The 20,733-nt window shown below is 40.7% G+C and overlaps 1 protein-coding gene across 4 annotated transcripts in view; it reads left to right on the top strand.

The window, feature by feature from the left end:
• The first annotated feature begins 1,257 nt into the window (after positions 1-1,257).
• Positions 1,258-20,733, top strand: part of PTPRK (protein tyrosine phosphatase receptor type K) — a 417,845-nt gene continuing 398,369 nt past the window's right edge. For all 4 annotated transcript variants that reach the window (XM_067293743.1, XM_067293745.1, XM_067293744.1 and 1 more), the window contains exon 1: positions 1,258-1,375. In XM_067293743.1, the coding sequence (XP_067149844.1) occupies positions 1,264-1,375 (112 nt within the window). In that variant the 5' untranslated portion in view covers positions 1,258-1,263. The remainder of the gene's footprint in view (positions 1,376-20,733) is intronic.

Consider the following 20,733-nt stretch of genomic DNA (forward strand, 5'->3'; position numbering starts at 1 on the left):
AAAAGAAAAATTCTAAAACAGGTTAAAAATTTTGGAGGAAATTATACTTATTTAAACAAAAATTCCAGCACTGTTGGCTTTATCTGTTATTCCAAAAATGCTTTTTAGGGTCCTAAGCCCCTGTAAATGAACAGACGTTCAGTGCTTTTGCAGGTGCAGAATGAGGCCTTTATTATATTGCATACCTTAAGCCTGGATCTGGCGAGAAGATCCTGCCTCAACGCGTGGCTGTCTGAGTTCTGTATCTGCATACAGTCCTGTTTGAAAGGTCAGGTGTTTATTACATGTGGAAATAATAGCGTAAATGGTAATACTGTTTATTACAATTTCAATTCCAATCAGTGAGACTTTACTGGCATTACGAGCCAGACAAGCGTTGCCAAAGAGAGGGGAGGGGAGAAAAAAAAAAAATCCTGGCTCGAAGATAGAGCCAGCCCGTTTGATGCACGATGATAATGCCATGCTCGCAAGCCGATCTATAAGGCGTTTTTCAAAAGCAGCCACAGCGAGCAAAACAAACCCGGGGCGGCTGGACTTTTACCTTGCAAACAGCGCCCGGCACGACCCCGACCCGCCGGCTGAGTGCCCCGACCTTCCCGGCCGTGCCCTCCCCGCCCCACCAGCGCACCCGAGGCTTCTCCCTTCCCTGCCCTCCCCCGGTGGCGGCGGCGCGGCCTGCCGGGGCAGGGGGCTGCGAGCGAGGGAGCCCCGCACCGCTGCGCGCCTCGCGGAGGCGGCGGCAGCGGCGCACGAGCCGAGGCGAGCTGTGTAGCGCCGTGCCGAGCCGTGCCGAGAGCCGTGCCAGGCTGCACCGTGCCGTGCCGAGCCGTGCCAGGCTGTACCGTGCCGAGCGGAGCGGTGCCGGCTCCCGCGCCTGCAGCAGGAGGCGCTGCCGGGCGCCGCTCCGCCTGCGCCAGGGCTGCGGGCCGGAGTCCCACATTCCCCCGGCGAGGTGCCGGGGAGCGGGAGGGCTGGACGTGCGCGCTCGGCTCCTCCCTCGCCTGGCGCCCGGCAGCAAAGTAACTCCGGAGTGCGCGGGGAGCTGCCGCCGCCGCGGCTGCTGCGCCCGTCGCACCGCGGACGGCTGCCCGAGCGGGGCGCGGGGCGGGCGCGCAGCCCCCGGCCGGCGGCGGCCCCTCGGCGCCGGGGGGTTTACTGGCGAGGTGCCGGCGCGGGAGGGGCGGGCGAGGCGAGGCGAGCTCCGCCCGCCGCGGCGGGTCGGGGCAGCCCCGGCCTCTTTCCGAAACTTCTCCGCAAGTCGGCATGGGCGCGGGGGCCGGCGCCGCGGCCTCGCTGCCGCTCCTGGCGGCGCTCGCCCTGCTGGCCGGCTGCTCGCCCGCGCTGCTCGGGGCGGCCCGGGCCCAGCTCTCCGCAGGTGAGTTGTCGCTCGGCGCCGGGGCGGGCGGCGGCTCCCAGGTGAGGACGGGGCCGAGCGGGGCGGCGCGCCGCTGCCGGCGGCCCCGCCGGGGCGCCCCGGGCGGCGCGGGCGCCCGCCTGCCCCGCCGAGGGGCCGGGGCGCCGGGGGCTGCCGCCCCGGGGCTTGCAGGGGCGGCGGGCGCCGGGTGCAGGCGCCTCGCGAGCTCTTCATCCTTTCTCCTCCTCCTCCCCTGGCCACCCGGCCAGGTAGCGCTGGTGCCCGCGGCGGGGCCGGAGCTGCTGCCGCCCCTTTCCCCCCGTGTAACTTTTCCCTGCCCGGCGCGGGGGAGCAGCTCCCCGAGCGCCCCGCGCCCGCCCCCGGCCGAGGGGGCGCCGGCGCGTAACTCCCCGCCGCCCCGAGGTGCGGCAGGCGGGCGGGGGCCAGGCCGCCACCGGCCCCCCGAAATCCTCCCCCAAAAGTGTGTGCGGGGGAGAAGGCAGCATATGGAGCCGGTGTCTGTTTTGTTCGGAAGCCGCCAATTTCTCGGCCCTTCCTGCCTCCCCTCTCCGGGGACGGTGCGGAGGTGCCCGCGGGGCCGGGCGGTGGGAGCCGCGGCGCAGTGCGGCGGGGGCCGGGCGGGAGCGGGCGGCTCCGCCGGGGGGCCGGGCCCGGGCCGGGCCGGGCCGGGCCGGGCCGGGCCGGGGCGCGGCGCGGCGCGGCGCGGCGCGGCGGTGACTTGGGCGCCGCTGGGACGCACCTGAATGCTGCTGCCGCCTCTGTAGTTTATTCGTACTTGGTCTGCTCAGTACGAAGCCGTAGCGTGAGCATGATGTTTTATTGTCTGTGGTGCGAGGTGGTACATGAAGGAGCAGCTCCGATAGACTTTGGGCTCTTCCCTGCCGCTGCTCGGCTTCTTCATAGTACTTGCCATTGCGCCGGGTGTGTCAGTGGGACGCGGGTTTTTATCCCTTTATCTTGAAAACTTGAGCTAAAAAACTGCCATTAATAAAAATATATGCGCTCATGAGACTTCGAAGTACTGTTTTCAAAAGGGCTGATGTGCAGTTAGGAGACTTTTTTTCTGGTCCTCCTGTAAATTAATTTTTAATTGAGAAGTTCGAGATGTGTCATTGTCAATTAAGAAACGTGCTGAAGTAATAAGAGAAATTGTGCTGGTCCAAACAGATTGCATCCCTCCTATGTGGCTGACTTCAGTGTGTATAATTTAATATCTGCATATCAGAATTGCAAGATTATGTAAGCATCTACAAGCCTTTTACCAGGGAAAAGGAAGCGTGCCATATATGCAGCTAGCATGTTGTAGGAACAGTTACAATAAAATATGCCAAAGCATATTTCATCTCTTCGTTCAAAAAACATATAGAAATCAGACCAGTGACTTTGTGTCATCGTAATTTGTCCGACTAATGTTAATGCCAAAGGTAACTCTTACATGTAGATTTTCTACAAGCTTGTTCACTGGCATAAAAAGGGTAGGAAGTTCTGATAACTTATGTGGTCCATGATGTTTCATGCTGCAAATGTGGAATGCAGCCCTTCTTAGAACTGAAAGTACAAAAAGTAAGGTTTGTCCCTTGCGGTATGTGTTAAGTTAAAAAGAATGCTCAAGATCAGTCTGACCAGAGTAGGTGAAGCTTGTGAATGAGTTGAACAATAGTAGCTAGGAAATGTGAGATTCTCTTTCTCTCTCTCTCTCTCTCTCTCTCTCTCTCTTTTTTTTTTTTTTTTTTGTACAGCATGTCAGCAGCTAAAGACTCTAGTTTCTATTGCCAAGCATCCAAAAAAAAAAAAAAAAAAATACTGGTCAGAGCTTTATTAATTGCAGACTTTCTCAGACTTTCTTGAAGCTTTGGAGAAGTACGTTTGTTGGTAGCTGATGCTGTCAATATACGCAGTTTAAGGTATGATGCTTGAACTCTTAGACCTTTTAAATCTGTTCTCTGTCTATGTGTCAAAGAAGGGCTGTGTCCTACTGAACACTTACTTATGGTCAGACTTGAATGTTCTGCATTTAATAAGCACTATGAACTTTATTTACTTATTCTAAACCAATCCCTGATGCTCCTCTGTGTGTGTGTGTTTTTTTTTTTTTTTCCTTTAATGTCTGTTGATTAGGTAACATCATCCTGATATTAGTGGATGCAGGATGCAAAGGTTGGGGTCTACATGCTCGTTACAGTGAGGGCCTCTCTGTAGCCTACCATGAGATGTTTCTGTAGGTACTGCACATAGAAGCATTTATTTTCTTCATAGTAAGCTCCTCTGCTTTTAACAGGGCTACTGTTTTCCAAGCATCCTCCTTTGACCGCCTTCCCCTCCTCCTTAACACAAAAGCCTGTATGTTTCCACATTAAACTTAATCTAATTCATTTCCAGTTTCCTTTGTATTGGTATTCTTAATGTTTGAATCATAAGAATTTAAAACTGTATTAATTTTTCTTCTTCATTAACAAAGATGCTGATTCAGTCTGAACCTTTCACAAGTACTTCTCTCTCCAACACTGCAATTTGATTTTTTTCTTTCCTTGTTTTTTTTATGATTTTATTTCCTTTTTCCTTTTTTATACCACTCAAACTGCAAATGTTGGTCAGATCCAAGACTGTTCATATAAATTTTGAAGTGTTTATTAAGGGTCCAATCAACTTACAGAATACAAGTGTCTTTAGAAGTTGGCCTTCTTCCAAGTGTGTGTATGTGCTGGTTGTTACCTATTCTTCCTCGTAACTTAATCCATGGAAGCAAGTGCCACAGCAAGAGGAGGAGCAGCAAGTTAGGAAAAGGAGCAAGATCTTGTAATTTGTTGCTATCTTGAAAACTGTGTATCATCTCCACCCCCCTGGCAAACAGTTGAAACACTGTATATTTTGTCTTTCCCTAGAGGTCTTAAAAAAGCAAGCATGCTCCCCCCCCCCCCCAAAAAAAAAAAAAAAAGAAGAAGAAAAAGAAAACAACCCCGAACCAGAACCCAAAGTGTAATATTTTCTGGTCTCTGTATGGTGTTTCTTTACACTGCTGCTTTGCATGACCCTTCGACTTGGGTGTGTGCTTGTCAGAATCTAGGCCAAAATGTTTTGGCAGTGCCTACTTTGTCGAAGTCTAGCTAGCCCTTATGTAGCACGTTCTTTCATCTGTAACTCCTACAGTTTGATAAAGAACAAGTTCAGCTTGTTTTCACAACTTGATCATTATAAACTTCTAACTTTTTTACTATTATTTCTAGCAATTTACATGTTTTCAAATGTTGAAAAGAGTGAAAAGTTTTTCAAAAAAAATTATTATTTTTTTTGAAAATGCTGCCTGCTTGTCAACTAGTTCTGGTAGAAATATTATGCATTGCACTGCCTCAGATGGTATCTATGCAAGCGTGTGTGTGTTTAATATATTAAATAAAGGATATGTTGGTAAAAATCCTAAAAATGACCCAGGCTACCTGAAGTTCTTTGTGTGATGTTTCAGAATATAGGGATAAATAAGCATAGAAAGGAGGACTGTATGTTTTAGACCTTAAAGCCCTTGTATTACTGTAGTTATTTATCAGACTTTTTTGTGCAAAGTAGTTCTTACAACTCATGGTATCACAAATGAACAGGCAGGAGTAAATATTTTTGGATTAATCTCTTCTCTCTGCCATGACAAAGGCAGAGTTACCCTCTGCCTTTGGGAGAGAGTCTAACTCAGAAATTTGATATTATGAAACAGAAAATATTATTTGTTTTATAAGGATTTTGTAGTCTAATATTTTTACATAGAGAAACATACCAAAATCATAGTAAGCATATTTAAAGTTTTTTTTTTAAATCATGTAATAGAAGAGATTAAGGCAATTAAGAAAATGTTTAAAAAACCCCTAAGTGATTAAACTCAAATTAACCCTTTACTGCCAGAACAGCAAAAGTTACTTCAGTCATGTTTTATTCCTGAATGTGCTACAATTTGTTTGTGTTATACAAGAGATACTGGTGCAGGTAGGTGTATATGTATAAGAGACTTCTCAGTAGCTTCTTCCCCCACCCCAAGCTGTTAAAATGTATTGACAAATCATATGGATGTGTGGAATTAAAAGTGAAGTTAGTTTCTCACTCTCACACCCTCCTCCCCAAATGTTTTACTTTCCTTCCTGCATTCAACTCTCTTTCATAGCACTACTAGTTCAGAGCTCACTTGTCTACCTATATCTCCAGGAATAATACCGTTACAATTCTGAAATGTATATTAACTTTCAAAATGGAATTTAACTAGGAAAATGGGGTTGAAGGCACCCAAAACTTGGAGACCTCAGAAGTCCTGTTTAGTCCTTGCCATCTGAAAAATCATGGTAGTGCTTGATTAGTTGGCCAGCAATATGAACAGTGCATCTTAAGCCAGGTAGATTTCTTGCTGCTACTTAAGATCTGCTTTAGATCCTTTAAAAAAACAAAACAAAAACAAAAAAAGAAAACCTGCAGTGGATCAGGTCGGAGGTGCACCTGGCCCAGTATCCAGGCTCTGAGTATAGACACTGAGTGGAGAGCATAGATTTGGGCAAGTTGACAATGACTTCCTTTGAATATTATCTGCCTGCAGAGACCATGTGTTGGTATTTAATGCCGTCAGTGGATCCGTTTTATCGTGATTATGCCTAATAACGTCTTAAGCCTGTACAGCTTTTAGCATTCACATCATTCTGTGAAAAGGAATCTGTGTTGTGTGAAAAGGCTACGGTCCTTTGTTTTTTTGAATTTGCTAGTTTTAATTAATGTCTCCTAGCTCTTGCATTGAAAGGTATAGTTAATAATTGTTCCAGATTTACCTTCTTCATGCCACTCAGGATTTTTTGCTTTTCCATTCCACCCTTTCTTGAGGTTGAGTTGTATGCTTTGTTTTGTGTACATACACTTATTCTGTAACAATAAAACTGACTGGTGAATATTAACCAGAAGAGAAAAAGTCGTGAAAAAAAAAATGGTTGTAGTTCAAATGAACTCAAAACAGCTTATAACAAAAAATTCAGAGTAGATTTCTTTAATTGTTTATAAATACTGTTGATTTTTTTGTTATTTCCAAACATAACTCATATGCTTATTTATGAATTCTGTAGCATGACTTAGGATACCTGTTGCTTTTAAAAAAATATTGAAGTTTTTAAGCAATAAGCAAAAATATCTTTTTACTTTGAAATTTTAGGCTGTTTTTGTCATCTTAACTACAGTGAAAAATGAAAATTATAAGACCTGGTTGAAACCTGTTCTGTAGCTATTTATTATGATTAAATGATAAAATATCAAATCAGAGCATTCTTCTATCTATGTCATCTCTGTGTGGTATTAGACAGGAGTAAGGTCAAAATGGGGAGTATATTGTCTAGGTTCTTTTAGAATTACCCTGTTTGTCTGTTCTTTGTAAATGTGAGAGCACTTATCAAATATGAGAACATTGAAGAAATTTGGCAGAGTTCATGAGTTCATAAAGCAGAGATAAGTATTGACTGCCGTCACAGTATGTAAAATGCTTTAAAAGAAAAACTTGTTAAAACCTACTAATCCAAAGTACTGAAGGCAATTTTATGTCTTGTTCAACTTCTGACTCCTTTGCAGACGTGGTTTTTGTATTTGTGGAGAAGAGATTTCTTCAGGTATCTCTCAAATTGGTATGTTGACATCTGAATATTATATATATTTTAAGTAGGTGATGAGTAAATGGATTAAAACATTGCCATCATATCTTTTGCAGTGGTTTTCATCATATCTTTTAGAGAGAAAGTAATGTTGATGGTATAAAAACCGAACCATCCCAGAATCTCTGCCTGCTCCCCACAAAAGTGGATTGTCATGTTCTTGCCCCTCTTCTCTCATTCACTGCCCCCCTCTTTAAGAAAACCTCAGCTTCTCTTGTTTTTGCTGGAAGACGTCTATGGCAATGTTAGTGGCTTTCATACCATAATTGAAGGGAGGCAAGGTATGTATGAGTCCTTACTCCAAAATGGTTAATAGATATAAACATCATCAGACTTTTCAGCAGAATTATTACATGATCCTCTTCCTCTTAGTTACTTCACCATATCTGTCTTTGTTCACTTGACAGTGTTTTTTGCATTCATTTTCCAGTTTTTCAGGCTAGAAAATTTCCAGTGAAAGAGGCTTTCCTCTTGCCAAAGCAGAAATCTAATGAAATGGTCTTTTCAGTCTTTCCGTATTCAATTCAAGAAAGCCAAACAGCAAATCCTTTTTGCAGTTAGTTTTTACTAGTAATCCATCCTGACCTAACTTGTGAAACTAAAAATTGCAAACTAATTCCACAGTTCTGCCAACTCTTCAGCATGTGAATACTTTGTGTGTGTGGTCTTGTTTAGTGCAAAAGGTCTATTTATATTAAGTCTCCTGCATTTGTAAATCTCTGTGAGATTGGCTTTTCTCTTCCTTGGACCTTTCCTTTCAAATAATAAAACAAATTGTTAACAACACCCACCCCCAAGAAAGCTCTTCATTCCCCTGCCACATACATACATAAATCTATAATGCACATGCCTATATAGCTGTAAAACAAGGAGAAACTAGTTCCAGGTGAAAGCAAAATATTTAGTGCATAACGATCAGATTTTTGAATCAGCTGAAACAAAGCTGAGTGATGAAAGGGAATATAATTTCCCTGGTAAACACAGACTAAATAGATGGGTGTAATGTAATAACCAGAAAAATCCTCTTAACTTTCTACGGGTTGGCTGAAACCTGGCAGTGAGAAGTTGTCAGTCAACTCACTTATTTCTTATATTGTTATTTTTATATTTCTTATATTGTTATTTTGGGGTTTTTTTAAACAATTATATTGGTAGTTACTGAGTTCAGATGCTTTTGATAGCCAAGCTGTTCAGCTTTTTTATTTTCTTTGACAAAGTGAGTTTAATTTGTTGATACATCTTGCATAAGTGGGAAGGTGTTGCATTCTTAGGTGCTGTGCTATTCTCGGTACTTTTTTGGTCTTGAAACACTGCTTTGAAATCCTGTATGCTGATTTGGTTAACTACCAGGGACTAGGTTAAGAGCTCTGTCTGAGTCACGTTGAAGGCATGAAGCGCTTCCCTGCCCGCAGTCCTTTCCAGGGATGAGCGAGTTCCTCGCTGCTTTGTATATCCCGTGTCTACACGGCAACAGTTAAACTACCAGGCTCAGTTTATAGGTTGTTTTAAACACATTCAAGTAGATATGCTAAACAGCTTTTTTGGGGGTGGTGTTTGTTCCCTCTGGCTCACTTACCCATGTTTCTTTGAGTTTATACTTCAAATGTGCATTTCTTCTGGTGATTTATTGGCATTTCTGTCAACTATTGGACAAGGAATTGTGTTAAGTGACCAGCATTTGGAAAGGGCAAGATTATGTTCTCATTTAGAGAGACTGCACAGATGTGCTTTATGAGCGTTTGGAAGAGGGGAGGCTGTACATTACTTTCAAATTGACAGAAACCGTGTATTTGAAAATCTTTGGTCTCAGTTTTATGGGCTACAGGATGAGGCTGTGAATCTGAAAGAGTAGCATTTGTGATTATTAATGACATTTGCAGACCTTAGAAATACTGAAATAATCTGGTGGATTGCGTTGCATGGTGATAATATCCAGATGCTAACTATAAACATCTCTTCACTGTTTGCTTGAGCATGGAAATGGAAATGAAAACAAGTATTAGATAGTTTGTGTTTCAGGAAAAGAAATTTGGCCAGCCATCTCTTTAAACATGCATTTTTCACTTGCCACGTAAAAGTACTCTTAAATAATTTATAGGTTAGTCTTATTCTATGATGTTAAATTTAAGAGAATTAGAAAAAATCTGTTTAATGGAACAGAACACTATTTAAAAAAAAAAATCTGCATTTGGATGTGAAGCATATGTGTTGTGAGTCTAAACCTAAGGAACATTAGGCAACCAGGAACTGAGGCAAATGCCAAAGAAAATGCTCAGATTTAATTAGTTTATATATTAGATGGTCCCTAGAAGATACAGGAACAAGTGAATGAAGTTGGTAAATGCTTAGTTGTCTTCAAAACAAAATAAAAATCTGATTTGCTTTTGACGTGCTACTGCAGTACTGATGTTAATTACATAATAGATACTTTAATCAGTTCTTACTAAATACTGTTCTCTTGGCACTGCATGTGTAGTGCTTGTAGCAAAATAACAAGTGTAGCGCAAAATAGATTTTAAGGAGTTCTTAGCCTGAATGCCACTTGGAAAACAGGGAAAACATAGCAGAACCTTGCTTTGATTCATGAAGTATAGGTGAGCCATAAATGCATTGCTTTTTTCTTATGGTGTCAAAACATGTATGATTATTTTTAAAGCACTTCTTTCAAAGCACTCCTTTCATAGGAAGAGCAACTGCTCATGTGTTTGTTGGAGGAGAAATTAAGTCTTGGGATCACACTTTTACAGTTTAAAACAAAGAACTTAAGCCATAAAGATCCCAAATCCTCTTCCATGTTCTTCCAAGCTGCATCAGTTATCTCTTTGCAGTGATTTAGTTGAGGATTCAGTTCTGACACCGTATCTATCTTGCAGCTATGCAAATAAAGTGAAGGGTTTGGAGAAGAAAATGTAGTATTAGAAAGTGGTAGAAGGAGCTGTAAATCTGTTATGAAAGCCATGAAGTTGATTTTCTTCAATAAAGTGCCAGTGATCAATGGGCAGGATAGTTTTATTCTTTATAAGATGCCAAAGGTGGACTGAGAGTCAAAAGAATTTTAAGTCCCTGCTTGTTACCGCTCTTTTAAGTACTTCAGGTATGACTCATGTTTTATCTGTCCTCTTGTTACAATGACAATTGTAGGTGTGTGGGCAGCAACAAGTAAAATTCCAAACCATTCCAGTCATGCTATATGTTGATTTTATTGCCAGATTAAACAGAACAGAAAAACAAACCAGTGTACTCGCTTATGGGATGAATGGCTTTTTGCTTAAGACCTCATTTTCCAGGCTCCCAGCTGCAAGTCAGGGGTGTTTCCGTAACTTTCCTGATAGTTCTTCAGTTTCTTCCTTGCTTGTGCTCAGCCTTTGTTTTATTGGTATTTTTTGCTTTCAAATTAGAGTATTTTTAGCCTCCTGCTTACAATATTAAAATGTCCTTGTCAAGGAGGAATCCAGGTAGAACTGGTTTTGTTTACTTTCTAATTCTTCTCTCAGAAATTCTGCATCTGAGAGGACTTGTCTCCTTTGTCACAGTATCATTCATGCCCTTCTTTTACATCTTCTCTTCCCTGACTATTTGTTTACAGTATCCCAACTGTAGTAATCAGGCATCTGATTAAATTTACATTTCTTTGTATTTACATGGAAGAAGTAAGAAAGCAAGAGAAAGCCTGGCCTAAGCATTTAAACAAAATGGAGCCTTCTTATGTAAAAGATTACTTAAAAAAAAAAAAAAAAAAAAAAAAAAAAAAAAAAGGACCAGGCCTCAGAATTTCTCATATCTTGGGGGAGGGGAAAAGGGAAGAAAATATAATGACTTTAAGAAAACTAGAACTGTACATATTGAAAATTTCTAAGTTATGATTAGGAGGATTTGCCTTTAGCAATCTGTAAGATAAAGTGCAAGTAGTTGAGTCTTCTATGTAAATATTTAGTAATAGATGTACAGTTCATAAATGGACCCAGTTGCTATTTGAGGACTGTGTTTATACCTGGTAAAATGTATAATGACTATATTCTAGGGTCCCCTGGAGAATTTTTGGTTTCTTTCATATATGATTGATTCAGTCATGTAAGAAATAGTTTGTTCTCAGACACAGTTCACAGATTCTGACATGAAGAAATCTTGCAAGAGCAGCAGATGATAAAGTGTGTAGGAAAAAATATATTCTTAATGGAGAACTATAATCAGTGTTTGAAAACTGGCTAATGCATTACAGAAGATAGTGGCCTGGCAGATAGACAGCCATAAGGACCATGTATAAAAATGCAAATGCATACTATAATTAAATGAAAGTCAAAGCTAGGACAAATTCTGTAAAGTGTAATACAATTTGTTTTTTTAAAAAAAGTTGTATAGAAGGCTTGGAAAAACCATTCATCTGGATAAGTAGTAGAAAGGCTTCCTTTTTAATTTAAGCTTTTAATTTCAATAGCTGTGAACAGAAACTTTTTGAAAAAAAAAAAATTCCCAAGACAAAATAAGGTTATGTTTGGGTTGTCTGCACACTTATCTGCTATGGCGTTTTGGCCTGAGCCTTTACAAGCTGCTATGGCGAGAAGATAGAAGCATTTTGACAGTTTTAATTGTGAAACTAGTAACTGTCAAGGCAATTTGGTGTTGCTGTGCCTTAGGAAAAGGGTGGCTATATCTATACTGGCGAGTAATTTGGTGCTATAGATTCTAGTCACTAAATTGAAGTGGTTTGAGATACAAGGATCTGAGAACTATTACATGTGGTTTAGCTGAGTAGGGTTATTTCGGATTAGATTTAGTCTTTTTCTGTGGGCCAAATGCCTCTACTACACACTTAATTTGAAGTTTTCCAAAGGAGAAGCAGTGGTGTGTGTTCCTGCGGATCTTGTGGGTGTAGCCCATTGGCTCTGGCCTGAGCTTCCCCGTGAAGCATTGGTGCACTTCAGAAGTGGAGCTCCAGGGTTGTTTTCCTCTGAATGTGGTCTAGTTCCTGTGTGCAAAAACTATGTTGAGAAGCAAACTAATGCTTGGTAAATGGAGGCAATCGGGGGATTCACTTTTCACTGCTGTTTTGAACCAAGTTACTGACATAGACATAGTTGTTACTAACAATTAGGGAGGACACTAGAAAGGCTCCCTACAAGACAGTCTATAAAAATCAGTGGGACAAAAAGATGAAGAGAAATATGCTCTTAAGGAGTAGTAATATTTTGAAATAATACAGCTCTTACATAGATGCATATTTGTAAAAAGAGTATGTTTTTGGATTTAACTATTTGGCTAGAAAGGTGTAGGCAAGATTTTTCAAGTGGTGAGTAAAAGGGAGATGAAGATGGTGAATAAGTCAATAAGAAATCCTGTGTGTGGTATATATTATGGTATCATTAATTTGGTTGTGAGAATGTGATTGTTTTCAGGGCTGAGAAGCAAATCTTGCAGGGAAAATTGGAAGCTTGTTTAGATAGTAAAATTAAATACTCTATTTGTACAAGGCTCTATATTCAGTGGGAAGGGCAAAAATGAGGTCTTAAAATATTCGAGGCCAAATATAACGCAGGCCAAAGTTCTATAATTCCGCTTGCCTCCTCTGTGATTCTATTGTCCCCTGTGACGGTAATTTTTGAGAGACTTGAAATCTTAACCTTAGCCTCTGGATGTGCCTGCGAGGCGTGTTAGTACCATAACCCTTATTTTGCAGAAGTAGAACTGCACACCCAGAGACTGAGTTGATTGTTGTCAACCAGAAAGTCTATAGTAAGGCATTATACTTGAATTTCTTATGTTCTAATGTATATTCTAACTTATGTTCTAGTTCATTACTAGTTAGAGGGTTATCCAGTCCTGAAATGTGCAAATGGAAGTTAATATAAAGCAGGGCTGCACAAAATTAAGCCTGGTTGAGAAATTAATCCTTAATAAGGCAAGCATTACTGGTATGTCTGCAAACAGTGTTGATGGCAGTGACACCTATCTGTACAACCATGATTTTAAAAGGAATGGTTGGTAAAAGGGACACAGCCAATAGTTTTTCTGCAAAAACATCTGTAAAGAGGAGGAGGGAGAGAGGAGGGAGATGAGTGAAGCAGAATACATTAAACTTGAAAGAGGAATATAAATCACAGGAAATTAGAATTAAAATAAGAATTGACCAGAAGAGGGAGAGCTGTGCGGTAGAGCCAGCTGAGATGTCTGCCTCTATAGAGATTAATATCTCGCTATGTATGGAGACTCTGATCTGGAAATGAGATTAAAACAAGAATTGACCAGAACCAGGAGATGAACCATTGCACCTTCACAGAGGTATCCACCCCCAGGGAGATTAATATCACACAGAATAAGGAAAATCTGATTTGGAAAGAGGATAAACATGCATTCTCCATATTGAGGGGCTGATCTTATAGCTCTTGCATTATAAATAGTCTTGACTTTCTTTCAGAGACTAATGCTTTGTTGTCAAATAGATTCTTCTAAGGCCATTTGAACTTTAGCAGACTTAGCAACAAAAACTACTCTTGAGTATTTTATTAATGTTGCAAAGCAAATCATAGCAACTTTAGTCCTTCTTATATTTAATCCTCTTTCTTATACAGTAAGTAATAAGCAGATCATGTTTCTGCTTAAGCAATGAAAGATTGATGTCATTATTGACATATCAAACAGTTCTTTCTGCCTTTGTCATTTCGACAGCTCCTGAAAGCATAGAGCGTTTCAGAAGTTAGATCTCTCTCGGGGAGGAGAGAAGTGAAAACTTCCCATAGTCTCTGTTTATCTGTTAGACAACTGTGTAATATATTTTATATTTAAAACTTTAATGTTAAAACACAGTCTCTTTTTAGAAAGGTAGGTAGGTACGTGCTTATGCTTAGTTCTGCTTCAACTTTATTCTGATTTATTAGGATGAATGTGTTCCTTTGACACTTCTCCTTAAATGTCTGCAGAAACGGAATTTGAGCCAGCTCTTACTCAAATTTTGAATATTCTCATTCATATTATTATGCATGAGTCTGGTGAGAAATACATCTCAGGTGAAAGACTTTTTTTTTTTTTCCTCCAATTCCAAACTCTAAAGAATAGTTGTCTCTTAGAATTCTCCTAGCGCACGTTTTCACTGAAGAAGTTAGTATCTCAAGCTAGTGATCTCAAAGTAAAATTCTAGATGAGATATAATCATTTGCACATTGGGGAAATTTGAAGGTGGAAAAAAAATACCAAATCTTGCCCCCCAAACTTTTAAACTGCAAAACTGTCAGGTGCATAGCTTTGCTTTTGCTAGAAATCACACTGCTTTCATTATTAAAATATCTCAACTCTCAAAGGCATGCATTTTATCATTATACTGGGCTCTCAATACAAGAGCATAATTGTAGTTCATATTATAGTAACAATATCTACTTTACTGCCTGCTGCTGCCTTTTCATTTTCAATGCCAATTTTGTAATAGAGGATGACCCTAACTGTTTCTGACAGGCACTGTCTGTTGTTGAAATGGCACAATTTTGCAGAGTGAATTGTGGGATCCCTTCATTCTATGGTAGTTGTGGCATGTGGTATCTTATTGCAAGCCAGAACAGTTTGGGGAGGATCATTTTATTTTGAATAGTGTCATGAAGGGCATCTGGAACAAGAACATCAGTGCATAGAGCAGTCTCGGCAGGAGGAGTAACCCGTGCCTGGTACAGGCTGGATAGCAGCTGAGTGGCAGCCCTGCTGAAAAGGACCTGGGATGGATACTTGGCTGAATATGAGCCAGGTTTTGTTGTGAATAAAGCAAGCTACATACTGGGCTGCATTGGAAGGAGTGTGGTCAGCAGATCGGGAGAAGATGTTGTCCCCTTCTATTCAGCTCTGGTGAGGTGTGTCTGGAGTATTGTGTCTGGTTTTGTGGCTCTTCTCTTTGCCTGCCCAAGTTCAAAAAGGATGTGTAGAAACTGGAGTGTGTGGACAGGAGGAGGAACTGGAGAGAGGAGAGCTGCTCCAGGTCAGGGGCCTGGATGATGTGACCTACAGGGAGCAGCTGAAGGGAGCTGGGCTTGTTTAGTCTTCTCAGGATGAAGAGAGGGGATAATCTAATGGGAATTTACAATAACCTGAAGGGCAATTACAAAGATGACAGAGCCAATCTCTTTTTGATAATAGCAAATAATACAGCCAGGGAAAACAGCCACAAATTGCAGCTTGGGAGGCTCAGATTGGGTGTTAGGAAAAATGGCTCGTGTGGAGGCTGGTGGAGCAGGAAAATAGGCTGCCTTGAGAATCCCTGTTCTTGGAGGTTTCTAAACCTCAGTTGGACAAAGCCACAGCCACCAGTGATCTGTGTTGGTGATAGTTGTGCTCTGGGTGATGTTTGGCCTAGATGACCTCCAGAGGTGCCTTACAACCAGCATTCCTTTGATTATAGGAGTAGAGGTGTAGACTGCAATTTCTTGGGGTGTGAGGGAGGGTGGACTGGGGTTCGAAATTCTCCGGCCTGGCAGAACGGCTGGTTGATCTCTGCTCTTATCAGAGAGACTTTGTTCATAAAGTTCTTTACTGTTTCTTTGAACAGTCAAAAAAAATTTTTTTTTCTAATGAAGTGATGCATTCTCCCTGCTAGCCCAGTATCAGAGGACTTTCTAAAAGATGTTGTTGGGGATGGAGCATGGGTTTCCAGAAATACCTGCACTACTTCCATTCTTTTTCCCCAAAGCTGTGAATTGGGCAAGATTTCTGGTTCTTAAGTAATGCAGACTCATCTTATTCACAAATTCAAGTTATAGGGGAAGTTAAGCGTGAGGACAGCTAGAATTTGCAGTTGAACTGCCTGCTTCTGTTCTTTAGTAAGCGTTTTGCTACTAGGAAAGGATATTTGCAAGTTTTTCCATAAAATCTCCACTGTTGCACAAAAAGCTATCTTTCAGTTGTATCCAACGGCATGTTTTGAGGTGAAACCCCTCATATTATTTAAAGAGATGGCCAAGTGACAGGCTGCCTTTCTGACAGAGAGGGTCTCTTACATGAAGTTTTCTGACTGGTGCAGCAGTGACTTTAGATACATTGCATGCTGTCAGGCCCAGTGTCAGTATTTTATGTGACCTTTTTTCAAAGCACAGGTGAAGGTGACTTGTCTATCTAGGGACAATAAGGGTAGCTAATTCAAATTAAAAATGAATTTAAAACAGTTTAGTTAAATCACATTAAACTTCTGTGTGGGCTGCTCTCATTCAGTATTAAAATGACTTTAACTCAGTTTAGTCTAATTCACCTTAGGAATGAATTAGGGTAAATTGGGTTAAAGTAGACTTAATTCTGAAAAAGTGGCTACACAAGTTTTTCAAAGTGAAATAAATGACGTTAGAGTTAATTCAGGCTAATTTTCATTGTGTCCAGTGTGTCATCCTAGGGCACTTAAACCTTGCACTGAGAAGATTTTAATCGTAGTGAAGGAGTGTCTCTTATATCCAGAGGGGCAAGAAAGGGCAGGATCTTCTATTCACAGATCTTAGGTCTTTTTTTTTTTTTTTTTTTTTTTTTTATGTTGAGCCTCTGTTTTACCCTTCTCCGCTGGGAAGCCTCTGAGGGCCCTGTTGAGCCTCCTTCCTCAGTGAATCAGGCAGGTACCTTTTTAATATTCTCCAAATAGGTTACATCAGAAGAAGGAACTCTGGTATCTTTTGCTTATTCAGATACATGAGCAAAAATGCATTATTTATTTGTGTATTTTTTTTTTTCTCCAGAAGACTTGGTGGGCTTTAGCTTCAGCCTCAAAAATAATTCAGATAGATTGTTAAGGTCTCTGAGAGCTCTGATGATTTGTTTTGGGGCAATTTAGGGAGTAGTTATCCTCAACTGTCTGCTCCAGTAACCCACAATAGAGGCTGTAACTGAACCAAGGATCGCAAGGCGTGAAGCCTGTCCGCTCCTTTGTCACTCAGTTTACAGCTTTGCTTCAGCTCAAATTGATGATGGTTAAAGATAATGTGCTGGGCTATGACCTCCCTAGCTTAGGGCTCTGATTCACAGTTTCTGGTGGCATTTGCTCAGCCAAGGGGGGAATTAACTCCTTCAGCTGCTTTAACCAAGTCCAGTGGGAGCTGGAGTGTTAAGTGCACTATATAGGCAGATTCTGAAAGGGATTAGTTTAAGTCTGTTTGAAGCTGTGTACTCTGAAGTTATTACAGGAAACCTTTTTGTGGTGAAAAGCAAAAAACAAGCTGCTTCTTACCAAAGAAAACATTCCCCCCATCTCCCAAACCTTCAAAGCCAAATAACCTACAAAATAACACCTTTGTGTGATACATTTATGTGATGTATATTAATATTTGGGAAGTTAGCTTTATTCATATTGTCAAAACTTTTTGTGTTAATATATTCAGAGTATTTGGTATTTGGGAAGGAAGTTTATATGTTTATGTTAATTTTAATTTACTCTAAACTGAATCATTTTGGTCATGTTAGAATTTGCAACAGAAACAGCTTGTGTTCCAAGTGTGGGCTTTTAAAGAAAACCCCTTTCATTGTAAGTGTAAGCCTTCAACATGCATTTAGTGTGTTTTAAGGTAGTGACATCTCGTTCAATTCTGTGGTGGCTTAAGTCACTAGTACAGACAGAAGCTTACTGTCCTTTTCTAAATGGTATCATAGCAATGACTGTTAATTATTTCACAGGTTTTTTTCTTTTTTTTTAGCAGAAGCATTCTGCTTATGTCTGCTCTACAACCCTAAAATACTATCCTTGTACCAAAACCATGAGCTGCTCTTAGACCAGCCAGAGCTTCAGTCTTTCAGACAGGATCATTACAAAATTTTGTAGCAAATAGACAATTTAGTGTAGATTCACTGTAAAGTTTTAATGTAAAAGGAAGTAATTTTGACTGGTTATTGTATTGCCTCATACTCAGTTAGATAAATAGCAGATTAAGATTTCTTTTTTGCTTAGCAAGCTGGTGCAGAATTTGTCAGTGACTTCTATGGAGAAGGTGCTTTCTGCCATGACACGTTCACTACATGTAAAGATCACTCAGTGTTGTTAAGACTGCATTTAATATCATGTTTAGTTTATGTGGAGGAATAGTCCTTGGTTTAAAATGTATTCAGTTCAGGACTGCATAAATCTGATGCTTGAGACCTTGGTGATGGTTGTGTTGTGCTCCTACCTTTGTCCCCTGTATATGTTATGTATTTTCTTGCTCTGTCACCCTCAGAACTGTCAGTTAAGCGTCAAAGCGTGTTCCTGATTTACATGCTGCATTTTCAGTCTGATGAGGAATTTGATACACACTCTGAAAAATTGCACAGTGTTTGCAACCTGTTGTTATGAAAATATACTCTGAAGGCAAATATGCAGCGAATCACAAAATACTTGCTTCAAAAATCTGCCTTGAGAAAGCAGAAGCTTTAGCTCCTTTAGCTGTTTCATATGTGGAAAAACCCACCTCCCACTGATTGCTGGTGCGCAGCTCCCATTGAAGTGTTAGTACAGTTCACCCAGATCTGTTTTAGACATTTTTGTACAGTGCATCACTCCTGGTGATTCCTTGCCATTCAGAATTCCAGGAACAATGGCAGTTGAATAAGTTTGCCCTTTTTACACTTATTTAATAAGAAAAACACAGTATTAATGAAAATGAAGAAAGAATGAGAAGCCTACAAGCAATGAAAGCACCAAAGCAAGGAGAGTGCATTTAGTAAGTTTTCTTCATGATTAAAAAAAAAAAAAAAAGTATTAATGCAAGCAGTGTTCAAATTCAGATCAGATATGACATAGTACTACATGAGAGGGATTTTTTTTTAATGATGCCAGTATTTTTTTTACATGGAACTTTAAATCCCTTTTTTAAATACTGGCAGTGCTGCATCTCATTGAACATACTTGGAACTTCTTTTACAGTCCCTAGAATTTCTGGGAAAATACTTTAATTTTAGTGGGTGTTTCTTATTCCTTTTCAACTGGCTGTGCTTAGAAAAGTTAAGCAAACCCTTTTCAGAAGATAATACGGGACTAGCCAAAGCAGTCAGAATAAATTTTGTGGTTTCCAGTTAAAACTTCTTTTCGCATTCCCGAAGAAATCTATCCCATTTTTGGCTTACTATTTTGAATGAAACAAAAATTTGCAAGCTTTCAAGACTGTGTTTGTAAAACAATTTCGAATACACTGTGTAGGCTTCCAACTCGCTAGTGGAAACTGGTTTGTTTAGAAAGATGTCAAAACTAATTAAATTAAATTAAATTCTGTGTGGTTTTGTATATTTGAGAATGTTCTGTGTAGGATCCTGGAGCTTTCCTTGAATTCTGTAGTGGTAATATGTGCTGCTTGAATGAGTTGATTAACACTGCTGGCAGCACAAGTAGAGAGAAAAACCTGAGGAGGAATTACATTCAAGTGTGTAGTCAGTTGCAATATGACACCAGTCTTTAAATTCCTCAAGCCAGGTTAGTATGATCTGGTTTATTCTTACAAATATGGGCCTTGGGGCTTTCTTCATTGTCTAGCAGTACGTTGAAGTCACAGTTCACTGGTGAGCCATATGTGTTATGTGAGTTACATACTTCTAGCTGAACAAAGAGGGGGAAAAATGAGAACTGTGAAGATTTTTGTTTTCCGGCAAGTTTGACATAAGATCTTAATGTACAGAGTGGCAATTTTAAAGAGCATTTGGCACTGTTAGATGAAAAACTAAAAAGTCTGCTTACATTTAGAAAGATCTGTACTTTCCTTCCCCTTCGTGTTTCCAGGAACGCTTTAATTAAACAAGAAATCTTTTAGGCACTGCCTATTTTAAGCTGCAAGAGATTGTTATGCCTGTTTTCACTTAAGCTATAGTTTCCTTTTTCTACAGCAAATCTGTGAATTAAACATGACTCTTTCTCTCTTTTACATGAGACAAGGACCATTTTAAAAGTCAACAGTGAAGTGCATGTATGTATACATAGGTAACAAAGTTATTTTTCTAATTTTCAAAATATTTAATTATTAAAAAAAAAAAAACTTTTCTGATTCTTGGGCACTTTTTCTGATTGCTTAACTAATGCAAACAGAAAGGAAACCAGAAGACAAAGCATGAGTAAATTGAAAAAGTTGGTTTTCATGCTGGCAGGTTGAAATGGCTGTATTCAAGGCTGTGTTTTGGTGTTTCTCTGAGAATCAGCTACAGGCTCTACTTGGTTGTGCAGATGCAGATCTGTCTGATCTAGCGTGTAGTTTGCAGGAGGTTTTATAGTGCTTTTGGGGGACCTGCGGGAGGGTGGCTTATGGCCCCGCCAAAGTTTTGCAGCACCTGGAGGCAGGCCCTTAGGGGTCCTGGGGTTGCCCTTAACCAGAAGCTCCAGTGGGTACAGGGCAGTCCTGGGAGTGAGCAAAATTGCTCCTGTTGGCTGTCTCCTTCCCTTGCTGCTCATCCTGCCCTGGGGTTGCTCACAACTCCCCTGCGAAGGTCCTGGAAAAAAGAGGGAAGAGACAGGCTGAGGCTTCTGACTTCTGAGCTACAGAGCACGGTATTACTCATGGCACCCTGAGGCTGTCATGGGATCTAGTTTGGGTTCGACTTTTACATATAGATTTTGTGCTCTGGAAAATAGGTATTTATGGTAATTGTGTCTCCAAGCGTACTCCATTGCTATGAATGGAATGTGGAAAGAAGGTTATTTTTAGCTTTTCCTTCTGCTTGAGTAGACTTTGACTATTGTCTAAATAACTTCAAAATCTTCATAACACATTTAGCTTAAAAAGGTAAGCAGTTACATTTTCT

Source organism: Apteryx mantelli, chromosome 3, assembly GCF_036417845.1.
Source record: "Apteryx mantelli isolate bAptMan1 chromosome 3, bAptMan1.hap1, whole genome shotgun sequence".
Lineage (NCBI taxonomy): Eukaryota > Metazoa > Chordata > Aves > Apterygiformes > Apterygidae > Apteryx > Apteryx mantelli.